Source organism: Osmerus mordax, chromosome 3 (assembly GCF_038355195.1).
Source record: "Osmerus mordax isolate fOsmMor3 chromosome 3, fOsmMor3.pri, whole genome shotgun sequence".
Classification (NCBI taxonomy): Eukaryota; Metazoa; Chordata; class Actinopteri; order Osmeriformes; family Osmeridae; genus Osmerus; species Osmerus mordax.
This window is the reverse complement of record NC_090052.1, coordinates 23339111-23365355: the sequence shown is the minus strand read 5'-3', so window position 1 is coordinate 23365355 and position 26245 is coordinate 23339111. Positions and strand designations below refer to the sequence as shown.

Genomic DNA, 26245 nt, shown 5'->3' with positions numbered 1-26245 from the left:
TAACTCATGAACACCCCTTAGCCATGGTCAGACAACTTCCTCACTTGGAGAGTAATTGGAGAGTAGAAATGTACATGTTTCTATCTGTCTCATGTTTATATCTTTTCTCTCCAGTCTAATGCTCTTCTCCTTCCACCCCCAAACCTTTCTGAAGCTAATATCTCTCTCCCTTTCTGAAGCTAATATCTCTCTCCTTTCTGAAGCTAATATCTCTCTCCCTTTCTGAAGCTAATATCTCTCTCCTTTCTGAAGCTAATATCTCTCTCCCTTTCTGAAGCTAATATCTCTCTCCCTTTCTGAAGCTAATATCTCTCTCCCTTTCTCTTTTTGTGTGTGAGTGTGCGAGTGTCTGCAAGGGGTTCATGTTGTAGAACTAATTTTGGAGGTACTGCTGTCTTCACCCCACTCCTCCCCTCTCTACCAGCTATGGAGATCATGTGCAGCATTTCAAGGTGTTGCAGGACACAGCAGGACAGTACTTCATCTGGGACGAGCTCTTCTGCTCCCTGAACCAGCTGGTGGACTTCTACCACAACAACAGCATCGCTAAAGAGAGGGCTGTTTTCCTCAGGGACCCAGAACACTTTGCCAGAGTAAGAACTTCCTACAATTCTATCCTTTTCTATTCCGTCATGCTTTATTTTATTCTATTCTAAGATAGACACCCTGTTCCTTAGGGGTGGGGGACAAAATCGTCTGATTCAAGATTCAGTCTTCTAGCGATTCACATCGATTCACAAATGTCTAAAATCATGTTTTTAAAATATATATATATAATATTTTTATACATTAACAAAAAAGATTACAAATCGTGAATCAATTTTTTATCGAATCATGACCCCCAAGAATCGATTCTAATCGAATCGTGAGGAACCAAAAGATTCCCACCCCTACTGTTCCTCCAGCAGAACCGCTACTCCCCCCTCTCCACAGGCTCCACAGGCTCCACCCCTGGACAGCGTCTGGTTCAGCTCCCCATGTTAGGATCACCACACCCCACCCCATAACCCACTGTAGTAGAACTTGGGACAGGCTACATACAAACAGTACCCTGTGCCCATGATGCACATTGCCCATGATGCACATGATGCAAGTATGGTACGTGTTGCAGGATATTTGACATAGTTTTAGATGTCACATCCACTGAAATCCCATAGGCTCATATCAGCAGATGTCAGGAGGAGCACCAATCATTTCTCATCTTATCTCATGACAAGATGCCAATGTTCCCACAGATCTGCATTCCTGAACCACAGTTGGCCAAGCCCTGGGCCACGCCCCCTAACATCACATCATAAACGTGATGGCTGCATATCACATCACATCATGCAGCAGCACATTGAGGAGTTATTGTGACGCTCAGAACAATATGGTCCTCAGAACAGGGAACAGAGAGTTAAGCTCTCGTTCCTTCTCTCTACACTGTCACTTTTGTTTAATCACTTCCAGAAGATTAGGAGGGATAGATTTAACTAACCCAACTCCTTCTTTACTACATGTACAAACATATATATACACACATATATATACACACATATATATACACACATATATATACACACATACGGGACCAGCTGACGTGTATGTGAGTACATATTTACTGTAACTGACATGGAAATAATGAAAGGCAATGCCCCCCTCACAGGGGCACAGGCCCCCCTCACAGGGGCACAGGCCCCCCTCAATGGGGCACAGGCCCCCCCTCACAGGGGCACAGGCCCCCCTCACTGGGGCACAGGCCCCCCTCACTGGGGCACAGGCCCCCCTCAATGGGGCAAAGGCCCCCCTCACTGGGGCACAGGCCCCCCTCACAGGGGCACAGGCCCCCCTCACTGGGGCACAGGCCCCCCCTCACAGGGGCACAGGCCCCCCTCAATGGGGCACAGGCCCCTATTCATATCCCTTTTTCTTCCAAGCTTGCTGCACACGATGCACTACTAGGCTATAGAAACTCCCCTTGCTTAACCCACTATACAACAGTTCAGAGACGCAAGTTTGATATCAGCTTTGGCAGGGACATCAATAGTTAATGCGAGTGCGCATTAACTATTGCATTCATTTGAAGGCAAATACAGTCTTTTTGAGCTTCATGTAATATTGTTTTTATTTTTTAATCCAAATATGATGATCAGTAGGCCTATCATTTAGAAACTTTCTTTAGTTTTGTAATGTTTTCTTAGCCTACCTCGATTCTGACTTGTGTGCTGAGTCCGACACCTGGACTTCTGTGTGCGTGCTGCAGTGGCTATTTGGCAAGCTCAGAAGAATGCGCTAACGTGGAATTCTGCGTGCATCGGTTTGTGTTTTCGGTTAAACTGCTTTATTTTACAAGCGTTTACTTCTTCCATCAATCTAAATTAATGCACTGACTAATAAAGTAAATTGTTAAAACTCAAACTTTAGATTTTACTGAGGCACAGCAGATTTATACTGGGGCTCGTGCCCCGTTAAAAAGGGTCTAACGACGCCCCTGGGAAGTAGCCATGATCCTTATCTGACTGTTGACTGTAAAAATAGCAGCTGTTTGTGTGTGCGTGTGTTTTGTGTGCATGTTTGTGATCTTGTTAGAATACCAACCAGCAGCATACAGTGTGCACCTACAGATGTGTGTGTCCCGGCTGTCAGCCAATAAGAGACAGCAGTAGCATCTCTCCTGGAGGACAGGGAGAGAGACAGGAAGTTAGCATCTCTCCTGGAGGACAGGGAGAGAGACAGGAAGTTAGCATCTCTCCTGGAGGACAGGGAGAGAGACAGGAAGTTAGCATCTCTCCTGGAGGACAGGGAGAGAGACAGGAAGTTAGCATCTCTCCTGGAGGACAGGGAGAGAGACAGGAAGTTAGCATCTCTCCTGGAGGACAGGGAGAGAGACAGGAAGTTAGCATCTCTCCTGGAGGACAGGGAGAGAGACAGGAAGTTAGCATCTCTCCTGGAGGACAGGGAGAGAGACAGGAAGTTAGCATCTCTCCTGGAGGACAGGGAGAGAGACAGGAAGTTAGCATCTCTCCTGGAGGACAGGGAGAGAGACAGGAAGTTAGCATCTCTCCTGGAGGACAGGGAGAGAGACAGGAAGTTAGCATCTCTCCTGGAGGACAGGGAGAGAGACAGGAAGTTAGCATCTCTCCTGGAGGACAGGGAGAGAGACAGGAAGTTAGCATCTCAAGCCCTCTCCAAACAACAGTTTCTCTTCTCTTTACACTGCAGGAGGGCTAGGCCACTGTAATAACAGACAGATGTCGCTTTTTATTTGAAACTGGCAGAATTTATCTCTAAATTCGCATTGCATTGTCTATTCACTATGAGATCCCTTGTTTCATGCTGTGCTATGACTTTCTTGTTTCTCAGGAAATACACGATCCTGAAGCTCAGAAAATCATTCATCGGTATATCAAGCCTGGAAGTAGATTTCCTTTCATCCTAATCTTAGACTCTATCCTCCTTCCTGAGGCTACAGGAACAGACAGGACGGCAAGAGATCATGTATACAGTGTATATATACCATGTATACAGGATCTATAGAGGACTGTGGGTGTGGCCTGTCAAGCTGCATTCACAGTACTCAGCCTGTTTAGACTTGTTAACCACTTTATTGAGACTTAGGCTGCATTATGCAAATCAGAAGTGTGTTTATATATATTCTGGTTAATGATAGTCTGACTTGGGTTGACCTGCACCCACATAGGCTGAACTAAAAACTATGTGTCAGCAGAACTGACCTGCAGAGGTGGAGAGGTGGAGAGGTGGAGAGGTGCAGAGGTCTGACCTGGGGGTTTATGTTTATGTAGGAACTGTTACTTCCTCAGGGTTTACTGTCATTACCTGTAACACCATATGTTCTCCTCCCTCCCCTCCTCTCTCCCCTCCTCTCTCCCCTCCTCCCTCCCCTCCTCTCTCCCCTCCTCCCTCCCCTCCTCTCTCCCCTCCTCCCTCCCCTCCTCTCTCCCCTCCTCTCTCCCCCCCTCTCTCCCCTCCTCTCTCCCCTCCTCCCTCCCCTCCTCTCTCCCCTCCTCTCTCCCCTCCTCTCTCCCCTCCTCCCTCCCCTCCTCTCTCCCCTCCTCCCTCCCCTCCTCTCTCCCCTCCTCCCTCCCCTCCTCTCTCCCCTCCTCCCTCCCCTCCTCTCTCCCCTCCTCTCTCCCCCCCTCTCTCCCCTCCTCTCTCCCCTCCTCCCTCCCCTCCTCCCTCCCCTCCTCTCTCCCCTCCCTCCCCTCCTCTCTCCCCTCCTCTCTCCCCTCCTCCCTCCCCTCCTCCCTCCCCTCCTCTCTCCCCTCCTCCCTCCCCTCCTCCCTCCCCTCCTCTCTCCCCTCCTCTCTCCCCCCCTCTCTCCCCCTCCTCTCTCCCCTCCTCCCTCCCCTCCTCTCTCCCCTCCCTCTCTCCCCCTCCTCTCTCCCCTCCTCCCTCCCCTCCTCTCTCCCCTCCTCCCTCCCCTCCTCTCTCCCCTCCTCCCTCCCCTCCTCTCTCCCCTCCTCCCTCCCCTCCTCCCTCCCCTCCTCTCTCCCCTCCCTCCCCTCCTCTCTCCCCTCCTCCCTCCCCTCCTCTCTCCCCTCCTCCCTCCCCTCCTCTCTCCCCTCCTCTCTCCCCTCCTGTCCTCCTCACCCCTTCTCCTCCGTCCTGCAGCGCCCCCACCATGCTCACGCCCTTTTCGACTTCCCCGCCCACCACCCATCCCAGCTTCGTTTCATACGAGGTGATGTCATCGATGTCCTCGACAGCTCGGATTCGCTGCGCTGGAAAGGCCGTTGCCACGGACGAGTTGGCTACTTTCCCCCCGGAGTACGTCCAGCCCATCTACCACTGACCTGTTCAACAACCAAGCTCCAACACAGACCCCATGATGCCAGTAGAGCTAGACTCTTCTGACCCTACCTCTGAGCCATGCTGGCAGGTCTGTTGCTCCACTGACTTAGTGACTGAACCTCCACAGCCCTGCAGAGCCCTGGCACCTCACACTGGGACCTCCACACTGGCACCTCCACGCTGCACCTCCACACTGACACCTCCACACTGGCACCTCCACACTGACACCTCCACACTGGCACCTCCACACTGGCACCTCCACACTGGCACCTCCACACTGACACCTCCACACTGGCACCTCCACACTGGGACCTCCACACTGGCACCTCCACACTGGCACCTCCACACTGGCACCTCCACACTGGGACCTCCACACTGCACCTCCACACTGGCACCTCCACACTGGCACCTCCACACTGACACCTCCACACTGGCACCTCCACACTGGGACCTCCACACTGGCACCTCCACACTGGGACCTCCACACTGGGACCTCCACACTGGCACCTCCACACTGGCACCTCCACACTGGGACCTCCACACTGGGACCTCCACACTGGGACCTCCACACTGGCACCTCCACACTGGGACCTCACTTGTTTCTGACCACTGTTGAGCTAATGCACTTCCAACCAGACCAGGACTCTGGACCTCTACAAACACACACAGGACAGTTTCTCTCATGTCCTCTCTCTGACTCTCTGCATGTATATACTGATCTACTGAATGTGAGTGGGTCTCAGGGGAGAGGAGGGCGGGGCCTCAGAGGGGGGTACAGTAACCCTGGGAAGAGAGTGGAGACACAGGGATTCATTGTGTTGATAAGGGGCAGAGAGGGATTGAGTGTTCTTCTGACACTGCAGATTTCTGTAGAGGCTGGTGGGTGTGGAGTGGTCTAAAGGCTGTTTGGGTGTGTATGCTTATGAGTGGCCTTCTCTCTGTGTGACAACAGCCCAGTGATCTGGGGAAACAGCCCAGTGATCTGGGGAAACAGCCCAGTGATCTGGGGAAACAGCCCAGTGATCTGGGGAAACAGCCCAGTGATCTGGGGAAACAGCCCAGTGATCTGGAGAAACAGCCCAGTGATCTGGGGAAACAGCCCAGTGATCTGGGGAAACAGGCTGATATCAGCTCTGTCCTTCTTAAAGTCAGCTTGACTGTTAGGCCCCTTACTCTCTTCTTTAAAACATCTTTGGACTTTACTCATATGTATTCTTGCTAATTCTAGGTCTCTGCTGTAAAATCATGTTAAACATTATAAAATCACAAATGTTGTGTTGATCATAGTCAAATCTAATTCAAACTACCTTTTATCTGTATAGCACTTTCTACAAATAATGTAACTAAGTAACTATGACGCATAACAGTAAGACTGGCCGATTCAAATCTTAAATCTTTTATTCCTTCAACTGTAATAACTATGAGGATTCAATAAAGTTAGATACCATTCCACTCTTTTTATTTATGTCGGTATGCCTGCTGTGTGTGTGTGTGTGTGTGTGTGTGTGTGTGTGTGTGTGTGTGTGTGTGTGTGTGTGTGTGTGTGTGTGTGTGCTATGTGTGGAATGCAGGCGCTGTAGACCTCTCATCAGGATGTTATGTTTAAAGAGCAGGAAATGAGGTCGCACCCCACAATCCCCCTGGGTGAGATGACTTGTGAGTCTTCTGTTAGTGACAGCCATGTCACGCTCACAGCTGCTGTGGATGGACTAGAAACTGAAGATAAAGGAGATGGTGCTAAAAAACAAGTGAACAGAAATAGCATTGTTTGTTCTTTTATACGTTTTTTATTTTCTTTTATACCTCACTTTAATGTTAGTCTGGCAAGTTTACTGTGTTTGTGTCTCATCCACGATACAATTTCATGAGTTAGCCAAAAACTGCATAGGCAGTGCACACAGATTAGTACTACAGATCTCTGCTTACCACACACACACACACACACACACACACACACACACACACACACACACACACACACACACACACACACACACACACACACACACACACACACACACACACACACACACACAGACACACACACACACAGAGAAAGAGTGAAAGAAAGAAAAAAGAGAGAGAGAGACAAGAAGAGAGAAAAAAGAGAGAGAGATCAGTTTGACCTCTTCAGGATGGACTCATTTCTTAAAGGGTTAATAATTGCCTTTGGTTCTGTGTTTTCGGCTAATCTGTAGATGCAGATCTAGCTCTGTCGAACTTGATGGAACAGCTCATCGCCTAGATCTTTAGGCCATCTGAAAAGACGACGCCCATACCTTTTATCAAAGCGATAACACATGACGCGGTCCGCTAAAGTTTAAAGTCATTAGAGGCAGGGCTATGTAGCGGGTCACGTGACAGGTATATCGTTTCACACCTGTTCCCTGTTCTGTGCACTGTGGTGGCTGACGGCTCGCGGGAGAACGTGATGGACTGGCGGGTATGCAGTCCACCGGTAATGGAAGGCATAGATTAGTAATGTTACATGGCTGAATCAAACTTGTAGGCAAAAAGTTATACACTATCCGTCACTCTACTCAAGTACCTTTTCAGTTACCTGTATATAGCCTAGGATTTTCTATTCTTCAGAGAGTAGGCTACGGGGACGAACTCCTTTTGAGATACATTTTGAACAAAGAACTGACTTTCTTTTTCAAACCATGGCGTTATCTCAGATCCACTGTTTGGACAACAACAATGTAAACCCCCGGACACACGAATCCAAACCGGAATTTTTATACTGTGAGGACCAGAGGCTCGCTCTGGAGTCGCTGCTCCAAGACGGCAGCGAGGCGTTTGTGAAGTTCCTCTGCGCGCAAAAAGTGCGGAACTTTCTATCAGACCCCGAACTAGACTGGCTTAGGGCGACCGTGGAGGTGTATGACCCGGGCTCAGAGCACTTTCAGGTGGACCCAGAGAGCGATGATCCCACACTATCTCTCCAGTACTGGCCGGAGCGGTCTGACTGCTCCTTGGCCGAGCTGGAGCTGGGCTGGCCGAACAGCTCTGCTTACCGGGGGGTGACGCGCGTCAACGTGTACACGCAGCCGCCACTGCACGAGCCCACTCACGTTAAAGAAATGATTAGAAGAACGATAGCTCAGGCGCAAAAGGTAGGCGGGTTAAATCATCACACAATCGGAAAAAAACTAGGCTATATATAGACCTGTTCTGCATCAGTTGCTCCTTCATATAAATATGTTGCCCATATTAATCGTATTGAGCACAGTAGTGGAATGTTGCATTAATGTATGGGGTTAACTGGGAGAAAAAACTGGGGGGAAACACTGCTTTAGACGGGCACAGTATTTTCAGACAGACGTGTCTCTGTGTTATAGGTCAGAGTACAAGTGCCTGGCAGGGCTGTTCAGACAAAGTTCACTCCTGTTTACAGAACACAGGTTTCCACAACTGTCACTGTATACCTCTTAGATAGGAATGAGCCTCTGTATAGATATCACCCTGTAATAAATGCAGCTTGAAAACAAAGCCCAGGAAAGCAGAGCAGATTGTAATGTGCTGGCAGACCACGTTTTCACTTGGTAGTTAGGAGTTCTTCACAGCAGTGTGTGTGTGTGTGACGGTGTGTGTGTGTGCAGGTGATTGCCGTGGTGATGGACGTGTTCACTGATGTGGACATCTTCAGAGACCTGCTGGATGTGAGCTTCAAGGGGAAGGTCTCCGTCTACATCCTGTTAGAGCGGACTGCCATTCCTCACTTCCTGTCCATGTGTGAGAGAGCAGGCATGCACTCCGGACACTTGAAGGTGAAGATCACTCTCTCACACACACACACACATTTCATATGATAGGAAAAAGATATGTACAGGAAGAAAAACTTGGTAGGACAGGGTTAACTGGTCTGGGTAGTAACAGGGTTAACTGGTCTGGGTAGGACAGGGTTAACGGTTAGGGAGTCGGGCTATTAATCAGAAGGTTGTTGGTTTGATTCCTGGCTGTGAAAAATGACATTGTGTCCTTGGGCAAGGCACTTCACCCTACTTGCCTCGGGGAGAATGTCCCTGTACTTACTGTAAGTCGCTCTGGATAAGAGCGTCTGCTAAATGACTAAATGTAAATGTAACTGGTCTAGGTAGGACAGGGTTAACTGGTCTGGGTAGGACAGGGTTAACTGGTCTGGGTAGGACAGGGTTAACTGGTCTAGGTAGGACAGGGTTAACTGGTCTGGGTAGGACAGGGTTAACTGGTCTAGGTAGGACAGGGTTAACTGGTCTGGGTAGGACAGGGTTAACTGGTCTGGGTAGGACAGGGTTAACTGGTCTAGGTAGGACAGGGTTAACTGGTCAGGGTAGGACAGGGTTAACTGGGCTGGGTAGGACAGGGTTAACTGGGCTGGTGTGGGCAGGCTGTAATGGTCTCATTAGTTAATGTGAACATGCAGAACAACCAGAGGGCTCAGTATAATGGCAGACTGATTGAGCCATGCTGATAACAGACCTATGGCTCCAGGGTATGGGTACACACACACACACACACACACACACACACACACACACACACACACACTTACACTGTAGACATACACAGACATCAAACACACATACACACAAAAAGCAAAACACACCAAAAGACACGCACACAGAGACATGAATAAACACAGACATCCATTTTCCAAACTATCCAGAGGCTCTCAAATCCATGGAGTAGCCTGGCTCTGCCCTCCTACGTACTTCCGCTCAATTTTCATTTTGTTTCTGTACTAAGTCTGGGCTTTAGGTATATTAGTCAGATGTCTCCGGTAAACTTTTTACCGGTCCAATCAGCGAACAGAGGGAGTGGCTGAGAACGATGACGTTGATGTTGTGCGCTAGTTTGAGTTGTAGTTTAGTAATGGCGGCAGAGAAAGATGCAAGCGAAGCCATTCGGTCTGTTGTGGCAACACTGCCGAATATCCAGAACTTAAAGCCGGAGCAAGAACAATCTTTGATCCCCACGTGGTTCGTTTGATTTTCCAGCTAGCTCCGTTAGTGGTGAAAGAGTTGTGTGACAGGTATGTAACAGCTGTAGCCACGCTCCGTCACAACAAGGCTCGTTCGCCACTCACTGAGCTCGAACGCACGACCTCCGACTTGCCAAGCGTGACCACTACCAGCTACGCCAAAGAAAAGCTAGCTCTTCGTTGACGCGGGTGGCCTGTTACATACCTGAGGAGCGAGTTTCATGGTTCTAACTCCGTTACAGTTGGCTAAGGCGAACGCTAGCGATTGGTTATGGCAGATCCAGAGTGGCTCTGGGCAGATCCAATAGTTTTAAACTTCAACAGAGTACCCGCCTTCAAGGAAGTTAATGCTTGTCAATGAAGTAAGTAAGTAAGTAAGTAAGACTTTATTTATATAGCACTTTTCATACAAGAATTGCAGCTCAAAGTGCTTTACATAAAATCAACAAAAACAATAATACAAGTGTTGATCTAAAACGTTTAACAAACCAAACTAGAGAGGGTACAATTTCTGGGGAAATTGTAGGGTGTGCTTGCTTGCGTCGGTTGCACAGGGGTCCGTTTTTGGATGACATTTTTACAACTGATATTTCTCTATATTTTATATAAAAATGCATACTTATTATTCATAAAGATTACATAGATTTAAAAGCATTTTTTTGCTGCTCATTTACAACTGAATATACGAGTGAAGTGTAGAATGAAATAGATATCTTCTCATTTCCCCTGCAAGAGGCAGCCTCATAGTTGAATCAAAACGAATACATTTGGCAGACCGGTGTAAAAATTGACCTAATCTCTATGACTTAAACGTCCTTTAAAGTTTTTCCCTTCTCGTGATATTTTAAGGCATTTAGCCTACTCATTGCATTCATTCATTAATAAAGAACCCCCTTTGAAGATTATTCTACGACGTTACCGGCAGTAGAAGATGGAATCGCGATTCAGACAGTCCCATCTGCTAACTGAAAATATGCCCCCCAAAACGTAAATAAGCTTGACATTTATTTAGTGGAAAATCGCTCATTCATAAAAAGCTCACTGGTAGCGATCATTGTCAGTAACAACGCAAAATGCGATATAGCCCTGTGTGGAGAAGCTGCCCCGGTAAATTGTGCTACTACGGTACAGTACTAGTAGACTACTGCTGTGTTCGTCTTGGTACATTTACATTTAGTCATTTAGCAGACGCTCTTATCCAGAGCGACTTACAGTAAGTACAGGGACATTCCCCCGAGGCAAGTAGGGTGAAGTGCCTTGCCCAAGGACACAACGTCAGTTGGCATGACCGGGAATCGAACTGGCAACCTTCGGATTACTAGTCCGACTCCCTCACCGCTCAGCCACCTGACTCCCGGTGTGTCTGGTAGCGATTGCGTTGGTTGAATTGGATTTAACGTTCCGTTGTACGGTTTAGGCTTAAATTAAATCCATCTTAGATCCGAGCTGCCACTTGCAGTTTCTAATACACAAACATGACAAGGGGGTAGACAGGACAAGACTAGAAAGTTACAGCATAACATGAGGAGAGAGGAGGAGAGCAACACCCAGACAATGCTCCTAGAGGAGTACAGTGTGGGAACAGACAAAAACCTCAGCACATAAGCACAACAACATTTACAAAAACACGTGACTTGCAACGGGGAGTGGGGGGGGGTAGACAAGCAGCATCTGGACCTGCAGCCATGGTAGGCGCTGGAATGAAGCGAGCCCGGACTCTCTGTACAAATGAAATGTACGAATCTGGTTAGGACCAGGCTATCCATGGAGGGGCACACACACACTCTCTCACACACTCTCACACACACACTCTCTCACACACACTCTCCCCCAGGGTGCAGAGTGGGAGAGCACAGCAGATGTGGACCACACTGATCCCAGTCTGCAGGGGACCCTGTAACACACGCACCAGAGAGGCCTGGGAGGTCCAGACATGTCCTCTGTAACCTGTACCACAGAGCTGGTTTCCTAGATACTATTTACTCTTTTCAAATTGAGTCATGTGCTCTGTGAGATAATGTCTGACACTGTCCTATCCAGGAAGAGGAGAGAGAGGGAGACAGAAGGGAAGGGCGAGAGATAGGGAAAGTGCTGGACACTTTCATTTTGTTTATTCTGTTGGCCCTTTTACAACAGTGTTCACAGTGTGTGTGTGTGTGTGTGTGTGGTTGTGTGTGTGTGTGTATAGAACCTGCGTGTGCGTTGTGGGGGGGGAGCAGAGTTCTATACACGTTCCTGTAACAGGGTCCGGGGCAGGCTGGGACACCGGTTCATGTTTGTGGACGGAGACAAAGCTGTGTCTGGCTCCTACAGGTGAGGGTGTGTCTGGCTCCTACAGGTGAGGGTGTGTCTGGCTCCTACAGGTGAGGGTGTGTCTGGCTCCTACAGGTGAGGGTGTGTCTGGCTCCTACAGGTGAGGGTGTGTCTGGCTCCTACAGGTGAGGGTGTGTCTGGCTCCTACAGGTGAGGGTGTGTCTGGCTCCTACAGGTGAAGGGGGGTGTGTCTGGCTCCTACAGGTGAGGGTGTGTCTGGCTCCTACAGGTGAGTGTGTGTCTGGCTCCTACAGGTGAGGGTGTTTCTGGTGGAGGGATTACGACCAGGGGAGTGAGGCCAGAGCACACCAGAGGCTTGTGTCCATGTCAGAACACAACCCTCACCCTCATGTGATCCTGAGTGTAACATGTGACCCTACTACTGTTACCTCATTCGTGTGTGTGATTGTGTGTGTGTGTCTGTCAGTTTCACCTGGATGGCGTCACGTTTGGATAGACACCTGGTCACCGTGGTAACGGGCCAGGCTGTGGAGGCCTTCGACCGGCTGTTCCGTGACCTCTACCTGACCTCCAGTGCCGTCAGCCTCAGCAAGGTAACCATGGAGACGGAACCCCAACCAGAGCCCCTCCCCCAGCCAGCCGCTGTGGCTCCTCCCTCTGCTGCTGTTGCTAGGAAACTCATCAACCCCAAATACGCCCTGGTTACCCTGGGCAACAGTGCTAACTCAAGCCCCGCCCCGTCAAACAAGGACAGCGCCAAGAACTCCAACTCCCAGAATCCCAAGGGGCTGACTCAGAAAAAGAGGGTTAAAGAGCCAGAAGAAGCCCCACCCCTTCACCCTGGATTGGCGGATCTAGAGAAGGCCTACCTGATCCCATACCTGCCCACCTGGCCCGACCCCGACCCCCCCAGTGATGTCATCGGCTTCATAAACGTGCGTGACTCCAGCCGACCTCTGCAGGTGCACCTGCAGAGGTCAGAGAGGTTTGAGACGAGCCACGCCATCAAGTTCAGCTCCCCCTTTAGCAGGCCTGAGACACCAGACCTGATCCAGCCTGAAGCTGTCAACACCTCCAGACCTGAACCCAACCTCAACACACACACGCCTCCACCTGAACCCAACCTCCACACACACACGCCTCCACCTGAACCCAACCTCCACACACACACGCCTCCACCTGAACCCAACCTCAACACACACTCCTCCAAACCTGAACCCAATCTCAACTTGAGTCTTAACACACATACTCCCAACACTGGACCAAACCTCAACTCACAGACTAATACGCACACTTCAAACCCTAACCCTCATAAGCCTACACCCTTCCATCCCACACACACTCACACTACCACACACACCCCTAACCCTAACATGTCCACACACATCTCCCTTACACCAAACCAAACACACCTACAGCCCCAGTTCCCCCCACAACACACACAGCCCTCACCCCAGCCCAGCCCAGAGCCTCTGTCACCCCCCCTGGAGGCAGAGTCCAGACAGGACCGGGCCCCTCCCCCTGTGCTGCTCACCTGCCTGGCTCTGATGCCCCCTTACACCGGCAGTGCCTCACTCCTCCCCACCACCCTTCCCCACACCACGGACCCGATACCTTCTGGACTCGCCCTCAACACACACGACACACACACAGCCGCACAGTCTCCACCGCAGCATGGAGACCTACCCACACACAAACCTGATGTACGGTCACACTCATCTGACCTGCGGACAAACACACCAGAGCGGCGTACCTCCACACCTGAGGTGAGCAATGGCTCCAGGTGTGTCTCTCCAAGGAAAGACTCCACCACCTCAGACGAGTACTACGAGTGCTGTGACTCTCTGCAGAGTGACTCTCTGCAGAGTGAGTCTCTGCAGAGTGACTCTCTGCAGAGTGAGTCTCTGCAGAGTGAGTCTCTGCAGAGTGAGTCTCTGCTGGATGTGAACGGCCTCCGCAGGTGCCCCGAGGAGCAGGGCCACACTCCTGGTTCACACACTCCTGGTTCAGCACCAGCACCAGCCCTGGCCCCAGTCCCAGACCCTCAGAGCTCTACACCTTTACTGACACACACACCTAGCACCAAAAGACGTGCCCCTCTGCCCCCCATAGCATCAGCGGGCCCTTCCCCTGACAGAGGCCACCCAGCAGGGATACCAGCAGGGATACCAGAGCACCCACGGGTGGCGAGACCAGCATCAGAAAGGAGAGAAAGACCCCTGCACAGTAGAGAGACCGATGGGAGGAAGGTGAGTGACGAGACAAACACACACACACACACATACACACACACACACACACACACAAACTTGTCTATGCTGGACAACAGTGACTATTCATGTCAGAAACATCATGTGTCCCAGGCTCTGGTGATTCAGCATGAAGCACATCTGAGCATGTCTAGTCACACGAGAACACTGGAATATTGAAGAGGGAGAGTGTGCAAAAAGCTACACACATTTAATGAATCATGTGTTCACAGTCATGGAGTATTTATGAACTGGTAAAAGCATGAAAACCTTTAACGACTTTTACACTCGTTCTTGCTCAATTGTGTGTCCGCACACACCGATTTTGACAGGTTTTAAATGATTCATTAATATCCATTCTTTTGCACCCTTCTCTCTCTCTCTCTCTCTCTCTCTCTCTCTCTCTCTCTCTGTCTCTCTCTATCTCTCTCTCTCTGTCTCTCTATCTCTCTCTCTCTCTGTGTCTCTCTCTTTCTCCATCTCTCCCTGCTGTCTGCCAGCCTGTGAGAACGTCCCCGAGGCCTCCCGGGAGAGGGCAGCACGACGAGAGCCCCCCCTCTAAACCTCCCCGGCTGTTTGTGGGGAGATCCCTCAGCCAGGGAGGGGTCAGGGAGACCCCGCCCCCACACCACCCCCCCAGCAGGCAGACTTCCTTGCAGCCAGGGAGGAGACTGGTGGAGGGCTCGCCTGCTAGGATGTCCCCAGCAGGGGAGGGGAGGAGCAGCCTGGCTCAGGCCAGCACCAGGCCTCAGCCTCTGCAGCGCTCCCAGTCCTGTGCCCCGCTCTCCCAGGCCCCGCTCTCCCAGGCCCCGCTCTCCCAGGCCCCGCTCTCCCAGGCCCCGCTCAGAGGGAGACCCGGACCTGGAGGAGGTGGACGGGCCGGGGCTGGGGCTGGGGCCGGGGCCGGGGCCGGTCAGGAGGGGGTCAAGGCTCCGTTCGCTCTGTCCTTCAGCAGGTTGTACCAGCTGAAGAGTCTGAAGGAGAGGATGAGCAGGAGCCCAACTCAGGAGAGAACCCCACCCACGCAGAAGAGAGCCCCACCCATGCAAGGGCAGTCTGACCCCTGACCTCTCTCCCGCGACCACAGGGACTTCCTGGGGGAACTTCCTCCTTGTGACTCATGAGGTCATTAAAAGCATTGACTTTTTTGGAGTCGTCGGCTACTATGTCTAGGTCTGCTATGTCTAGGTCTGCTATGTCTAGGTCTGCTATGTCTAGGTCTGCTATGTCTAGGTGTACTATGTCTAGTTCTGCTATGTCTAGGTGTACTGTGACTAGGTGTACTATGTGTAGGTGTACTATGTCTAGGTCTTCTATGGGGATATGTCTGACTTTAGGTGCCACTGGATGAACAGTACTGTTTATTTGTGTGTTGAGTGGAATCAATTTAAGAAATAACAATAACAAATTTTTTATGATTTCTGTGTTGATCAGTGAGTGGACTGGATCAACAGATACTCTTACATGTGTTTTGTTACGGTCGAGATATTATGGAGGATTCAGTGATTGTAAAAAAGAGAAAGAGAACAAGAGAGAGAAATGAAGTGACCTCTTATATGACATCAAACACAGAACATGCCTGAGGAGATGCAGGTGCTCACAAGCAGCCAGGACACACACACACACACACTTACCTCAGGGCACAGTTGAAATGTCAGAGAAGGTCAAGAAGAGGAAACCCTATCCTACAGAGTCTGGGTTGTCTGTGTAGGGGAGGTAGGGTGGTGCAACCATAGGATGAGGTCACAAAGTACACTACTGCACACTACACAGATACACAACCTATAGGAAGACATCCTGTACAGATCTAATCCATACATATCACACAGAAGATTTTAACTGTGCAACTAGTATTGTGTTTTAATGACGGATTTGGGTCAAATATCAAAGACACCCCACAGCGTGGCTGGCAGCAGACGGGAGGGAGGGGGAGAGGGAGGGAGGGGAGATGGAGGGAGGGAGGGGGGAGGTGAGGGAGGGAGGGGGAGAGGGAGGGAGGGGGAGAGGGAGGGGAGATGGAGGGAGGGGGGAGGTGAGGGAGGGATATTCAGTGTGTATATGCAGTATGTGTAAGCAGTGTGTATATGCAGTGTGTGTATGCAGTGTGTATATGCAGTATGTGTATGCAGTGTGTGTATGCAGTGTGTATGCAGTGTGTATGCAGTGTGTATATGTTTAAGCAGATGCACAACATCAGTGCCAGTCAAGCATGAGAGAGGAAAGCATGTTAACCATGGGATCTGCTGGAACAGATCTGAGCCCTCGCCCCAGCTTAAGGCCACACACACACACACACACACACACACACAAACACACACATTTTCCTGCTCCACACCCACCCTAGGCATCCAGCTGATTGTTGAAAAAGTATTTAATTAATCCAGTCAGAAAAGGTTGAGAAAAGGGGGGAGGGAACAGGAGGAATGTGAGGAAGAAAGAGAGGGTGTGGCGGCGTCCCATCAGTCACCTCACAGCTCTGACAGCATGGATAGTTCTGTACAGAACGTGTCACAGGACAGCCACTGTTAGTAACCCAGGACAGGAACATACGAGGGCCTTGTTGTTGTTTGTCAGGGTTAGTAATCAACACAGACACAAGCTGCTCAGACAAAGCCAGGACACACAACAATGACCTCACACTTCCTGTGGAATAAACCCAAAACGATTTAACCTTAAGAGGCACACACTCAACACACAAGAACAGCTAAAGGATGCGTCGCCACCTAGTGGCCCTCCGCTGCCAGGGACCATGTTCAGCAGGTCGGGATCAGAACACGTGTTGATAGCTTCCCTGTGTCCTGAGCTCCCCCTGCTGACAGGTCACATGGTATCATCAGATATCATGAAAATCCCCATCAGAATTCAGGTCTAGATTAACATTTGGAAAAGGACCAAAACAGGTGGTGTAATTGGGCGCGTTTATTATTTCACACGCGCAGACATTAATTCTGCTTGCGCTGTGAAATTCTACTCGCTTGAAGTGGGGTTCAGCTCGTTTCAGCTTTTTTTTTTAAGTTTTGAAAAACGTTTTGAAAGGTTGAAAAAATATTCTCAGTACTGCCGAATCTCACTAATGTCGCCGATCACTAATACAGCCTCCAAAAAATATTTTCCCCAAAAAGTTTCCCCAAAAAGTTGAGGGTAAAAAATAATTTCGAAAAGTTTTGAAAAATCGTTTCTAAAAGGTTTAAAAAATATTGTCAAAAAAATATTGTCAAAAAATATTGAAGTACTGCAGCCTCTGAGTACTGCAGCCCCCTGTCAAGTTTCCAAAAACTTTACAGGGTCAAAAGATATTTAGAAAAAGGTTACCAAAAAATGTTTATGAAAGGTTAAAAAGTGCTCAGTACTGGAGCCAGAAATGACTTAATAAAAACATTATTTATTCCCCTTTATTTTCCCCTGAATCTACATTAGATACATTCCTCTTACTCATGATCAATCATTCCAGGTGTTTTGATCAAGTGCACAACATAGATGAGTTGATTTAGTGTACAGAAACAGTATTTACAATGACATAGGACTAAAACCTTAAAGGGGGAGGAAACACAACAGCAGAAATAATAAATACATAAAAACATCATGATTGTAGACACAGCTGGCTTAACAACTCAGGCATGCCCCAGGTCAGCGTTGGAGGTCCTCCTGCTGGCTGCCCCAGGTCAGCGTCTGAGGTCCTCCTGCTGGCTGCCCCAGGTCAGCGTCTGAGGTCCTCCTGCTGGCTGCCCCAGGTCAGCGTCTGAGGTCCTCCTGCTGGCTGCCGCAGGTCAGCGTCGGAGGTCCTCCTGCTGGCTGCCCCAGGTCAGCGTCTGAGGTCCTCCTGCTGGCTGCCCCAGGTCAGCGTCTGAGGTCCTCCTGCTGGCTGCCCCAGGTCAGCGTCTGAGGTCCTCCTGCTGGCTGCCCCAGGTCAGCGTCGGAGGTCCTCCTGCTGGCTGCCCCAGGTCAGCGTCTGGACATGGGCGTCTTCAGCCCCATCACCCTGAAGGTGCTGCTGGTGATCTTCTCATACAGCAAGAACATGAGGGCAGCTGTGAGGACGGTCTGCAGCAGCTTGGCCTCCAGACCTTTAAACAAGCCCTGGAGCCCAAACTTCCTGCAGCGGGGGACAGGCCCACACACACACACACACACACACACAATACTAGACTTGATTTGAAGAAATGATAATACTGACTGCTTCTGATACTTTGAAAAGGTTAGGGAGTTGATGCTGGGGTGTGTGTGTGTGTGTGTGTGTAACCCACCTCACTCGGTTCAGCAGCAGACACCTGACCGTGGTTAGGCTGCTCAGAAGGTGAGGCTGGTCTGTCGGCTGTTTCAGACCAAACTGACCAACACACGGAGAGGAAACTACTGTTACTGTCACACGTTTCTGAACTTCAACACATCTACACACACCACACACACACTACACACACACCCCTACCCTGAGGATGGACTGGACAGTCTGTAGTGGGTATGTTACAGTGGTGGCCACTGCTTTGGCTAGAGCTCCGATGAGGAAGACCTGGACAGAGGACAGCTGCAGAGACACAAAACAAACTCTTCATCGTGGTACAAAGACTCTGAAACATCTGAATCCATCATATTCACTGATGCCTTGAGTACTGATGCAGATATGATCTTGTAACCCGACCAAGGTGGGCCATCATGTGTGTGGGCTTATCTGCTTACTTACATATCTGAAGTCTGCTCATCCAGATAATTAGCTCATCAATGAACAAAAAGCACTCTCTATGGTCAAAAATTTAAAGTTTGAACCCTCACCTCCTCCTAACCACTACTCTCTCCCCCTAAACCCTCCACCTACCTCCTCCCCCCTAACCCCTCCCCCCTCTCCTCCTCCCCCCCACCTCTTGGAGTGGCCCCCTCCTCAGCTGCCTCTTCAGGCCCTCGTAGATCATGAACTGGATGGCGGGGTTGAGCACCAGCAGCAGGGAGGGGAACGTCCCGTTCCACAGTGCCCCCACGCCCTCCTCATGCACGATCTGGGAGAAGGCATCTGGAAACAGCATGATGCCAGCGTAGTTAGACAGACAGATGTTTACCCATGATGCCAGCGTAGTTAGACAGACAGATGTTTACCCATGATGCCAGCGTAGTTATACAGACAGATGTTTACCCATGATGCCAGCGTAGTTAGACAGACAGATGTTTACCCATGATGCCAGCATAGTTAGTGGGACGGATGTCAGCATTCCGGAACTGAGCCCCCTGCAGTTTCAGTCTGGTGTTGACCACCCACAGAGGAGTCGTCACCAGCACATTCACCACACCTACAGGGGAGGGGGAGGGTGGCAGAGGGGGGTGGGGGGAGAGAGAGAGAAGGCAAGGAAGTGAGTGATGAGAAGAACATGCCAGAACTGACTCCATGTCATAGCCTAGGCGTGGCTAACCTGCAGCTACTCCTATGAGCAGGTCCCGTCCAGGGCTGGCCTTCTGCCCCCTCAGCCAGCTGGCCTTCAGGCTGTGGAAGCAGTAGAAGTAGACAAAGTTGGAGCAGCACAGGCTACAGATCACTGGGATCCAGCCTCGGTAGGGAGCAAGTCTACAGGAAGAGGAGAGAGAGACTGTCAAGGTGATTCACTAGAGAAAGGAAGGAAACCACTGTGGTGGTCACTATGGTTTCAGCCTACTCACAGTCCCTCCTCCTTCACTATCTCTGCCAGGATGGCTGGTGTGGACTTCGCCTTCCTCTTGTCATCCACTGTTGGAAAGAAGAAAGAGGAACATTGTGAACGTGAACTCCCAAAAATTGATGACTGCTTTAATTCCGGATATAGACACAGAGGTTTAACGGCACCGGTATACCCCGGTATGCTACCTTGTAGTCGTAATCTTGCCGTGTCAAGAGGGAAAAACACCGTCATTGCTGTCACGCTTCCCTGAAAAACAGTTGCAACAACTGTAGACCAGGGACAGACAACTGAATACGATCACAATGAAGTTTGGTTAACTTACCACAGCTCCAGCCACTGCGTGCACTAAGCTTTCGTATGAGAAAACTTCAGCGAATATAACGTTTTCAGAACTCATTTTTGTATTCGTTCCAACTGGTGTATGCTATTTCGTTATTAATACATACTACAAACGGCTAGCTGAGTTTAAATGTATCTGTCTCTGAGGAAACATTGTCAAATGAATGCCGTTTCCTTACACTTAGTAGAGCGCCTCCTCTTCTGTAGGGACTCCATCCAGGTCATTCATAACCAATAGGAGAGCGATTCTCGTTTGCCAAATAACACAATTGGGCAACATACTTTGCTACTTTACATGCGATTGGTTACTCGTAATATCAATCAAAAACGATGTGGTCTTCGCCTGCTTGCTTTCGATTCCGCGTGACTACTGTAGAGTTTGATTACCTGTCGGTGTCGCTTTGCCCCTATATCGTTGTTAAAAAATGTTTGTCAAATAAATATTTGTTACAGGCTAGTCATGCATCATCTGTTTTCAATTTCAACCATTTATAATTTATCATCTAAAACCATGTTTACGTGAATTAAATTTTATTGTCGATGAAATGTTAAGGAATTTTGTGATAAGCAATATTTGTCAATACATTGATCAACAATAATTACTACATTGTTATTAATTAACCAATGATACCCAGTAGTCAATCATTGTCAAGACTTAATTTATTCTTAATAATACGAAAAAGATTCAGGATGAAAGATTTATTCTCCATTCTTTGTGAAAATTGAAAAAATAGAAATCACTTACAGGACATGTTATAGCATAAGACAAACAATGGTCATAGTTGAAACTGAAAAATTAAGGTTAGAAAGTGTGAATGAGACCCACCAACAGAACATTCAAACTCAACTACTGATTACTATTTCTAATTTTCTCCACCACCTGCCCACAACATGAACCAGCTGGTCTTTAAACAGGAGACAACCGCCCAGAACCAACACTGCCAAATAAAAAAAATGGTCTTTTAACAGGTAGTATGCCACTCCTGTTAGAACTGTAAAAACAATTAGGAATTTTGCAAAATAGAAGATTTTACTGGGCTGGCTCTCTGCCTCCTGCCTGGCCTCCTCCTCCTCTCTTATCCACAGCTCCTGACGTTTCTTCTTAAGCTCCTCATCCTTGTACTTGTCCTCCAGCTCTCTCTCTTTACGGCGGATCTCCCCGTCCTTCTCTGCCAGGATGCTCTCCTGCTTCTCCCTGACCCTCCTCTCCTTCGGGGGGTACAGCTGACTGCTGTAGCACCTTCCTCCATTTAAGGCCACCAGGGTGTCAATCTTCTCCAGCAGCCTGGACACCTGATCACCTGATTTACTATCTGCGTTTTTGTTGTCGAACACCAAAAAACCGCCACTGCATTTGCGGATGAAGTCACGGAGGTTCGAATCGCTGCTTGCAATCACATCATTAATGGCCTTGCCCTCCAAGCGGTCTCCGTAGGTGAACAGCACGATGGTGTAGTCCCAGACATGGGGACCGAACGCAGCTTCAATCCGCAGGTTGGTCTCCTGGTCCTCCATGGTCAGCCTCCCCAGAGGAACCACCACCACGAAGGCGTGGAGTCCCGGCTCCTGCAGCTTCACACGCTTCAGGATCTCACGGAGGATCTCCTTCTCTTTGCGATTGGTCTCGAACAGTCCTGGTGTGTCGATCACAGAGATGGGCCTCCCATCGACCTCCGTCTTCTCCTTCTCACAGATCCGGGTGACCCTGGCCAGCTTCATGTCTGACTGAAACACAGGGCTGCCTATGATGGTGTTCCCTGAAGAGCTCTTCCCAACTCCACTCTTCCCAATCAGCATGATGGTCCACTCTGGCATCACATCTATGTTTAAAGGAAGTAATCTCTATTAATAAACCTATTAATGAACAAGCCAAACAAAACATCAAATTGTTCAATCGGTTGATCTAAAATAAAAAAATGCTATATTGTATTTACACAACAAAGCACTGTAGTACACACTGAATAAAATAAAAAGGGTTCGATTCAGAATCAAATGGACTATGTAGAAGCAATACAAATATGATTTTAATGTTTCTAATGAAGCACCTTTATTTTCACCTCTATATTGAACTATTTGGAAGTCAAATTGTTTATGTATTTGACAAGTATTCTCTTTTATTTTTAGCTATTATTTCAAATGGTACTAAGAGTCAAAGTCATAACATTGACTTTGATAGTAATGTCTTACAGTGAGTCAGCAACATTTACAACTCACCATTCTTAGCTGGATTATTTAACTCCATGGCCAGGATTGGTTATCTGTCAAAGTAACGTATCGAAATGTTCAAATATAACACATGCAATACACTACTGTCAGGGAGTATTTAGATGTTATGTATAGCATAACGTGCCAGCGAAGAATAGCCCATTCAAGCATTTGGTGCTGTGTCATTATCACTCCGTCTTCACAATCGTGGCTTGAGGCTACTGCGATGAAAGGACAGTTCAGTTAGGCTGTAGATGGGGCACGCAACGGGTACAATGCCAATGTACTTTTATGACGAATACACTTAAAAACGTATATTGAGAGCTCTGAACGTGTTGATGATACTTTAACAAGCCTGTACACATTACTCCTGAGAGAAAACGTAGAGGATCGCAGGCCATGAAACATCAGCAGGTTTAATGCAATGGCCCAGCCCTTTGGAAGTTACATTGAAAGCTGTAAATGAGTAAAATCATTACATTTTAATTAACTTTCAAAATATAAAAATACTCTCATATAAAAATTAAGCTCTCATTTAAGGCAACATTCTCCTTTTCCGCGTGATTGGACGTTTGTGATTCTTTGCAATCGTGTCGACAAAAGCAACGTAGAAATGTAGGGCTTCTCGGTCTTTGTCAGTCACTCACCCTAAATGTTAGATTTTTTATTTTGGACACAGAAAAAAACTGCTTTCTTACCTCTCGGTTGAATTCTGATACCAAAATAGCCTGAATGTTGTATGTTCTGAATTATTGAACGAGCATTGAACATTTCCTGCACGCAATGTCTGGCCTGTAAAGTTACTGAAAATAAAAGTGAAACTGAAACTTAAGCGTGATTTATTGTCCGAAAACAACCATGGGGTGTTTGTTTGGTCACAACACTGAGTTGAATCTCTAGGGTTAAGTTTAACAAACATTAGCCATAAGTCCAACATTTAATGTCAAGCACGTTAAACGAATTAATGTTATAATTCATTCCTAGCCTCGTCATCAATGTCTTATTTTCCAATCGAAAGTTTTAGAATGGGAGGGGGGCAGGGGATATAGAACATTAAAACAGTGTCTGAGCAATGCCATTCAAGAGCACTTGTTCCTCTGACATCACTTCCTGTCAGCCAACCTCTGCAGCAGTGCAATGACAGTGTCCTGTTTTGAGGAGAGAAGCTCCAGGGCGGTGGCTATCCTTCCCAAGGATTCAGCCATGCGGACCTCCCTCCTCTCCCGCCTCCTCTCCCGGCCCTCGCTCCTGCCGCAGGTCCCCTGCACCAGACCAGCCTGCTCCTCCTTCCTCCTCAGCACCTCCTGCAGCAGGGAGCTGCTCTCCTCCAGCCGTCTCTGCTGCTGCTGCGCCTGGCGGGAGGTGGAGGAGCAGGAGGTGGAGGAGCAGGAGGTGGAGGAGCAGGAGGAGAACGCACGGAACTTCTGTCTGTGCAGCCGAGCCCGACTGAGATGGGACAGAGCTCGACGGGAGGACAGAGGGACAGCTGTCGGCTGGGGCTTGAGAGGGTCTGTCTGATTGGTCATCCCAGGGGGAGGTGTGTTCGAGGGGTTGGGAGGTGGGAGGGGTGTTGGGGCGAGGGTGGGCGTCTGTGTACAGGTGCTGAGGATATCGCCGTTGGGATAGAGAAGGGGTTGGAATTCCGGAACAACAGTCTCTGCAGCGATAGTTGTCATGGGTACGGTGGTCACAGAGACAGTGCTGCTGTTGGCCTGGGCTCCAATGGTGTCACCCAACATAGCTTCCATCATCTACAGACACAGACAGTTGTGAGTGAACATTGAAGATGAGAACAGTGATACAAGGATGGAGAGGGGGGAACAGGTCAAGATTCAAGGAGCAACCTTTACACCCACAACAACCAGGGGCGTCACATAAAATATAAGACATGACAAAACTAGACACTGACCTCAAAGTACTCCCAGGAGGTTTTGGCCTGGCCCGTCTCCCGGCCACGGTCCTTCACCCTCTTGTAGGTGACGATCAGGTTGTTCCACTTGCGGCGGATGCGCTCCACAGGCAGGGGGTGACCTTGGGCCTCCAGCTCCTTCTGGACGCTCTGGAAGAGCTGCGAGCGCTCACGTGTTCCGTACAGACTCCAGCGCCGGCCCACCGCCTCGATCAGGAACACGATGCTCTGGTAGGTGAACTCTCCTGTGGTCACCTTATCTGCTGGGAGAGGGGGGCGCATGGCGGGAGCTGTGTGTGTGTTGGGGGGTGGGGTTGAAGTCTTCAATCAGTGCTTTCATAGAAATCCTAGAAATCTTGGGGTGGCAACCCAAAATTAAAAGCCTGAACTGAATTTCAGGAATTTTATTATTCTGATATAGTAGTATAGGCTACTCGAAAACGATGTCAATATGAGAGGTAAGGAATTGCATACTGATACTATACTTTGGTTTCTTACTTACTTCTTCTTTACTATTAATATAATTGCTACTATTAATACTATTTTATATTTAATATTATTATGTAAATAATAATATTAAAAAAAGTAAATTCCTTGTTTGTGCAAACATACTTGCCTGTGAATAATACTGATTCTGATACTACTAATTATTTGATGTGCATAGACTAATACCGGTACTGTTAATTCGTTATTTTAATTATGGTTGTTGCAATAACTTTCTAAAAAAGGTCAAAATAATAGGCTTGTAGTGCACTAACATTTCTTAGACATAGATTATTTCAAACATTTAGGACTACTGAAGGTGAACCTCGATCCACGGAGACAGAATGAGTCCAGAGACGGAGCTCACCTGGGGAGAGCTTCAGAATGGTTTTCCCTTCTGCAACTGTGAAGGAGTACAACCTGTCAGCGCTCACGGGACCTGGAAGAACCCGCACAGAACCGCACAGAACCACACGTCTCAACGTCGTGAATCAAGGAATACATGAACGTGTGAAACCACTGCATGTTGAATGCGGTCAACAGGGATAACTCACACAATAAGATAGCGGAGGTGTTAGCAGCGGGCGGTTGGCACTGTGGGCTCTCCTGGTGTCGAGTTGCGAATCCGCCTCTTCCACGCGCTCTGCTGTTACCGTCTGCAGGGGTACATGAACCTGGACTGTCGGGAAAAAGCGACGACGACGCATTCTCTACCAAAGGCGCTTCCGTTTTAACGTTCATAACTGCAGCTAGGATTTGTCTAGAAATATGTTTTCGGGATTGTGTGGAGAAAATAATCAATGTCTGAGTTCAATTAATTGTTCAAATGATAAAAAATAATTGGTATAAAAGTTTGGCACTCTGGATTCCTTTGGTCATAGGTGACAATAAAAAAATTACGCTTAGAATTGCACTTTCCGTAGATCATTTTGTTCCAACTGCGCATACCCTCTTGACGCAATGTAACAAGGCTTGGGAAATGGCTGCGTTCTTTCTTGTCCAAACACGTCTGCGCAACGCTGATGCGCAACTCTGGGCAGGGATTCGCTGGCACCTGTGATGTCATACGCAAGGACTGCAAAAAAACACAACGCACACTCATGACGCTTTCCACGTGCAGCAGCAGCCAGTTTTTCTTTTTCTAAGGAGCGCTGCATGAGTCCTATTCTCTGTAAGGAAATGTAATAGAGTATGACATGCACATCCCGTCATTCACCATCTCATTCAAAATACCTCCCTTCATCCGATTGGCATTATTTAAAGCCTATATGGTATTCAATATTAAATAGATTAATGTTACAGATTAATTAATCTGTAACAGACGTAATACATTGTGCGTGAAGAAGTTTTGGTCGAAAAATATTCATAGCAGTATTAAAAGAGTACAGTTCAT

At 48.6% G+C, this 26245-nt stretch overlaps 5 protein-coding genes across 10 annotated transcripts in view; 2 read left to right on the top strand and 3 right to left on the bottom strand.

Moving 5' to 3' along the window:
* grapa (GRB2 related adaptor protein a) overlaps positions 1–4990 on the top strand; it is a gene marked incomplete in the record, with an annotated part of 6206 nt that extends 1216 nt beyond the window's left edge. Inside the window, 3 exon segments of the mRNA XM_067233162.1 lie at positions 422–593; positions 4612–4752; positions 4754–4990. Coding sequence (XP_067089263.1) covers positions 422–593; positions 4612–4752; positions 4754–4792 — 352 coding nt within the window.
* Positions 4991–7209: 2219 nt separating this feature from the next.
* On the top strand, positions 7210–15679 carry LOC136941331 (protein FAM83G-like). The gene is made up of 5 exons (XM_067233842.1): positions 7210–7907; positions 8394–8561; positions 11943–12067; positions 12495–14277; positions 14778–15679. Exons 1-5 carry the CDS (start codon positions 7455–7457, stop codon positions 15342–15344), a joined length of 3096 nt encoding a protein of 1031 aa, XP_067089943.1. The 5' UTR covers positions 7210–7454; the 3' UTR covers positions 15345–15679.
* Positions 15680–17643: 1964 nt separating this feature from the next.
* slc25a17 (solute carrier family 25 member 17) lies at positions 17644–20428 on the bottom strand. The gene is made up of 9 exons (XM_067232862.1): positions 20239–20428; positions 20102–20162; positions 19918–19984; positions 19674–19825; positions 19437–19553; positions 19131–19279; positions 18704–18799; positions 18522–18604; positions 17644–18370 (listed from the first exon to the last, which is right to left on the bottom strand). Exons 1-9 carry the CDS (start codon positions 20311–20313, stop codon positions 18220–18222), a joined length of 951 nt encoding a protein of 316 aa, XP_067088963.1. The 5' UTR covers positions 20314–20428; the 3' UTR covers positions 17644–18219.
* Positions 20429–20945: 517 nt separating this feature from the next.
* On the bottom strand, positions 20946–23264 carry LOC136941262 (GTPase IMAP family member 7-like). Of its 3 annotated transcripts, none has more exons than XM_067233720.1 (3): positions 23159–23264; positions 22470–22513; positions 20946–22075 (listed from the first exon to the last, which is right to left on the bottom strand). In XM_067233720.1, exons 2-3 carry the CDS (start codon positions 22495–22497, stop codon positions 21099–21101), a joined length of 1005 nt encoding a protein of 334 aa, XP_067089821.1. In that variant the 5' UTR covers positions 22498–22513; positions 23159–23264; the 3' UTR covers positions 20946–21098. The 3 variants fall into 3 exon arrangements, with proteins under 3 accessions (XP_067089821.1, XP_067089823.1, XP_067089820.1); XM_067233722.1 differs by having other exon boundaries at positions 20946–22063; XM_067233719.1 differs by lacking the exon at positions 22470–22513 and having other exon boundaries at positions 23159–23240.
* Positions 23265–23282: 18 nt separating this feature from the next.
* Positions 23283–25815, bottom strand: si:ch1073-357b18.4 (uncharacterized protein LOC797129 homolog). 4 transcript variants are annotated; one of them, XM_067233715.1, is made up of 4 exons: positions 25407–25815; positions 25220–25291; positions 24370–24659; positions 23283–24211 (listed from the first exon to the last, which is right to left on the bottom strand). In XM_067233715.1, the coding sequence occupies exons 1-4, from the start codon at positions 25591–25593 to the stop codon at positions 23564–23566; spliced, it is 1197 nt and encodes a 398-aa protein (XP_067089816.1). In that variant the 5' UTR covers positions 25594–25815; the 3' UTR covers positions 23283–23563. The 4 variants fall into 4 exon arrangements, with proteins under 4 accessions (XP_067089816.1, XP_067089817.1, XP_067089818.1 ...); XM_067233716.1 differs by having other exon boundaries at positions 24370–24632; XM_067233717.1 differs by having other exon boundaries at positions 24370–24629.
* Positions 25816–26245: the final 430 nt, after the last annotated feature.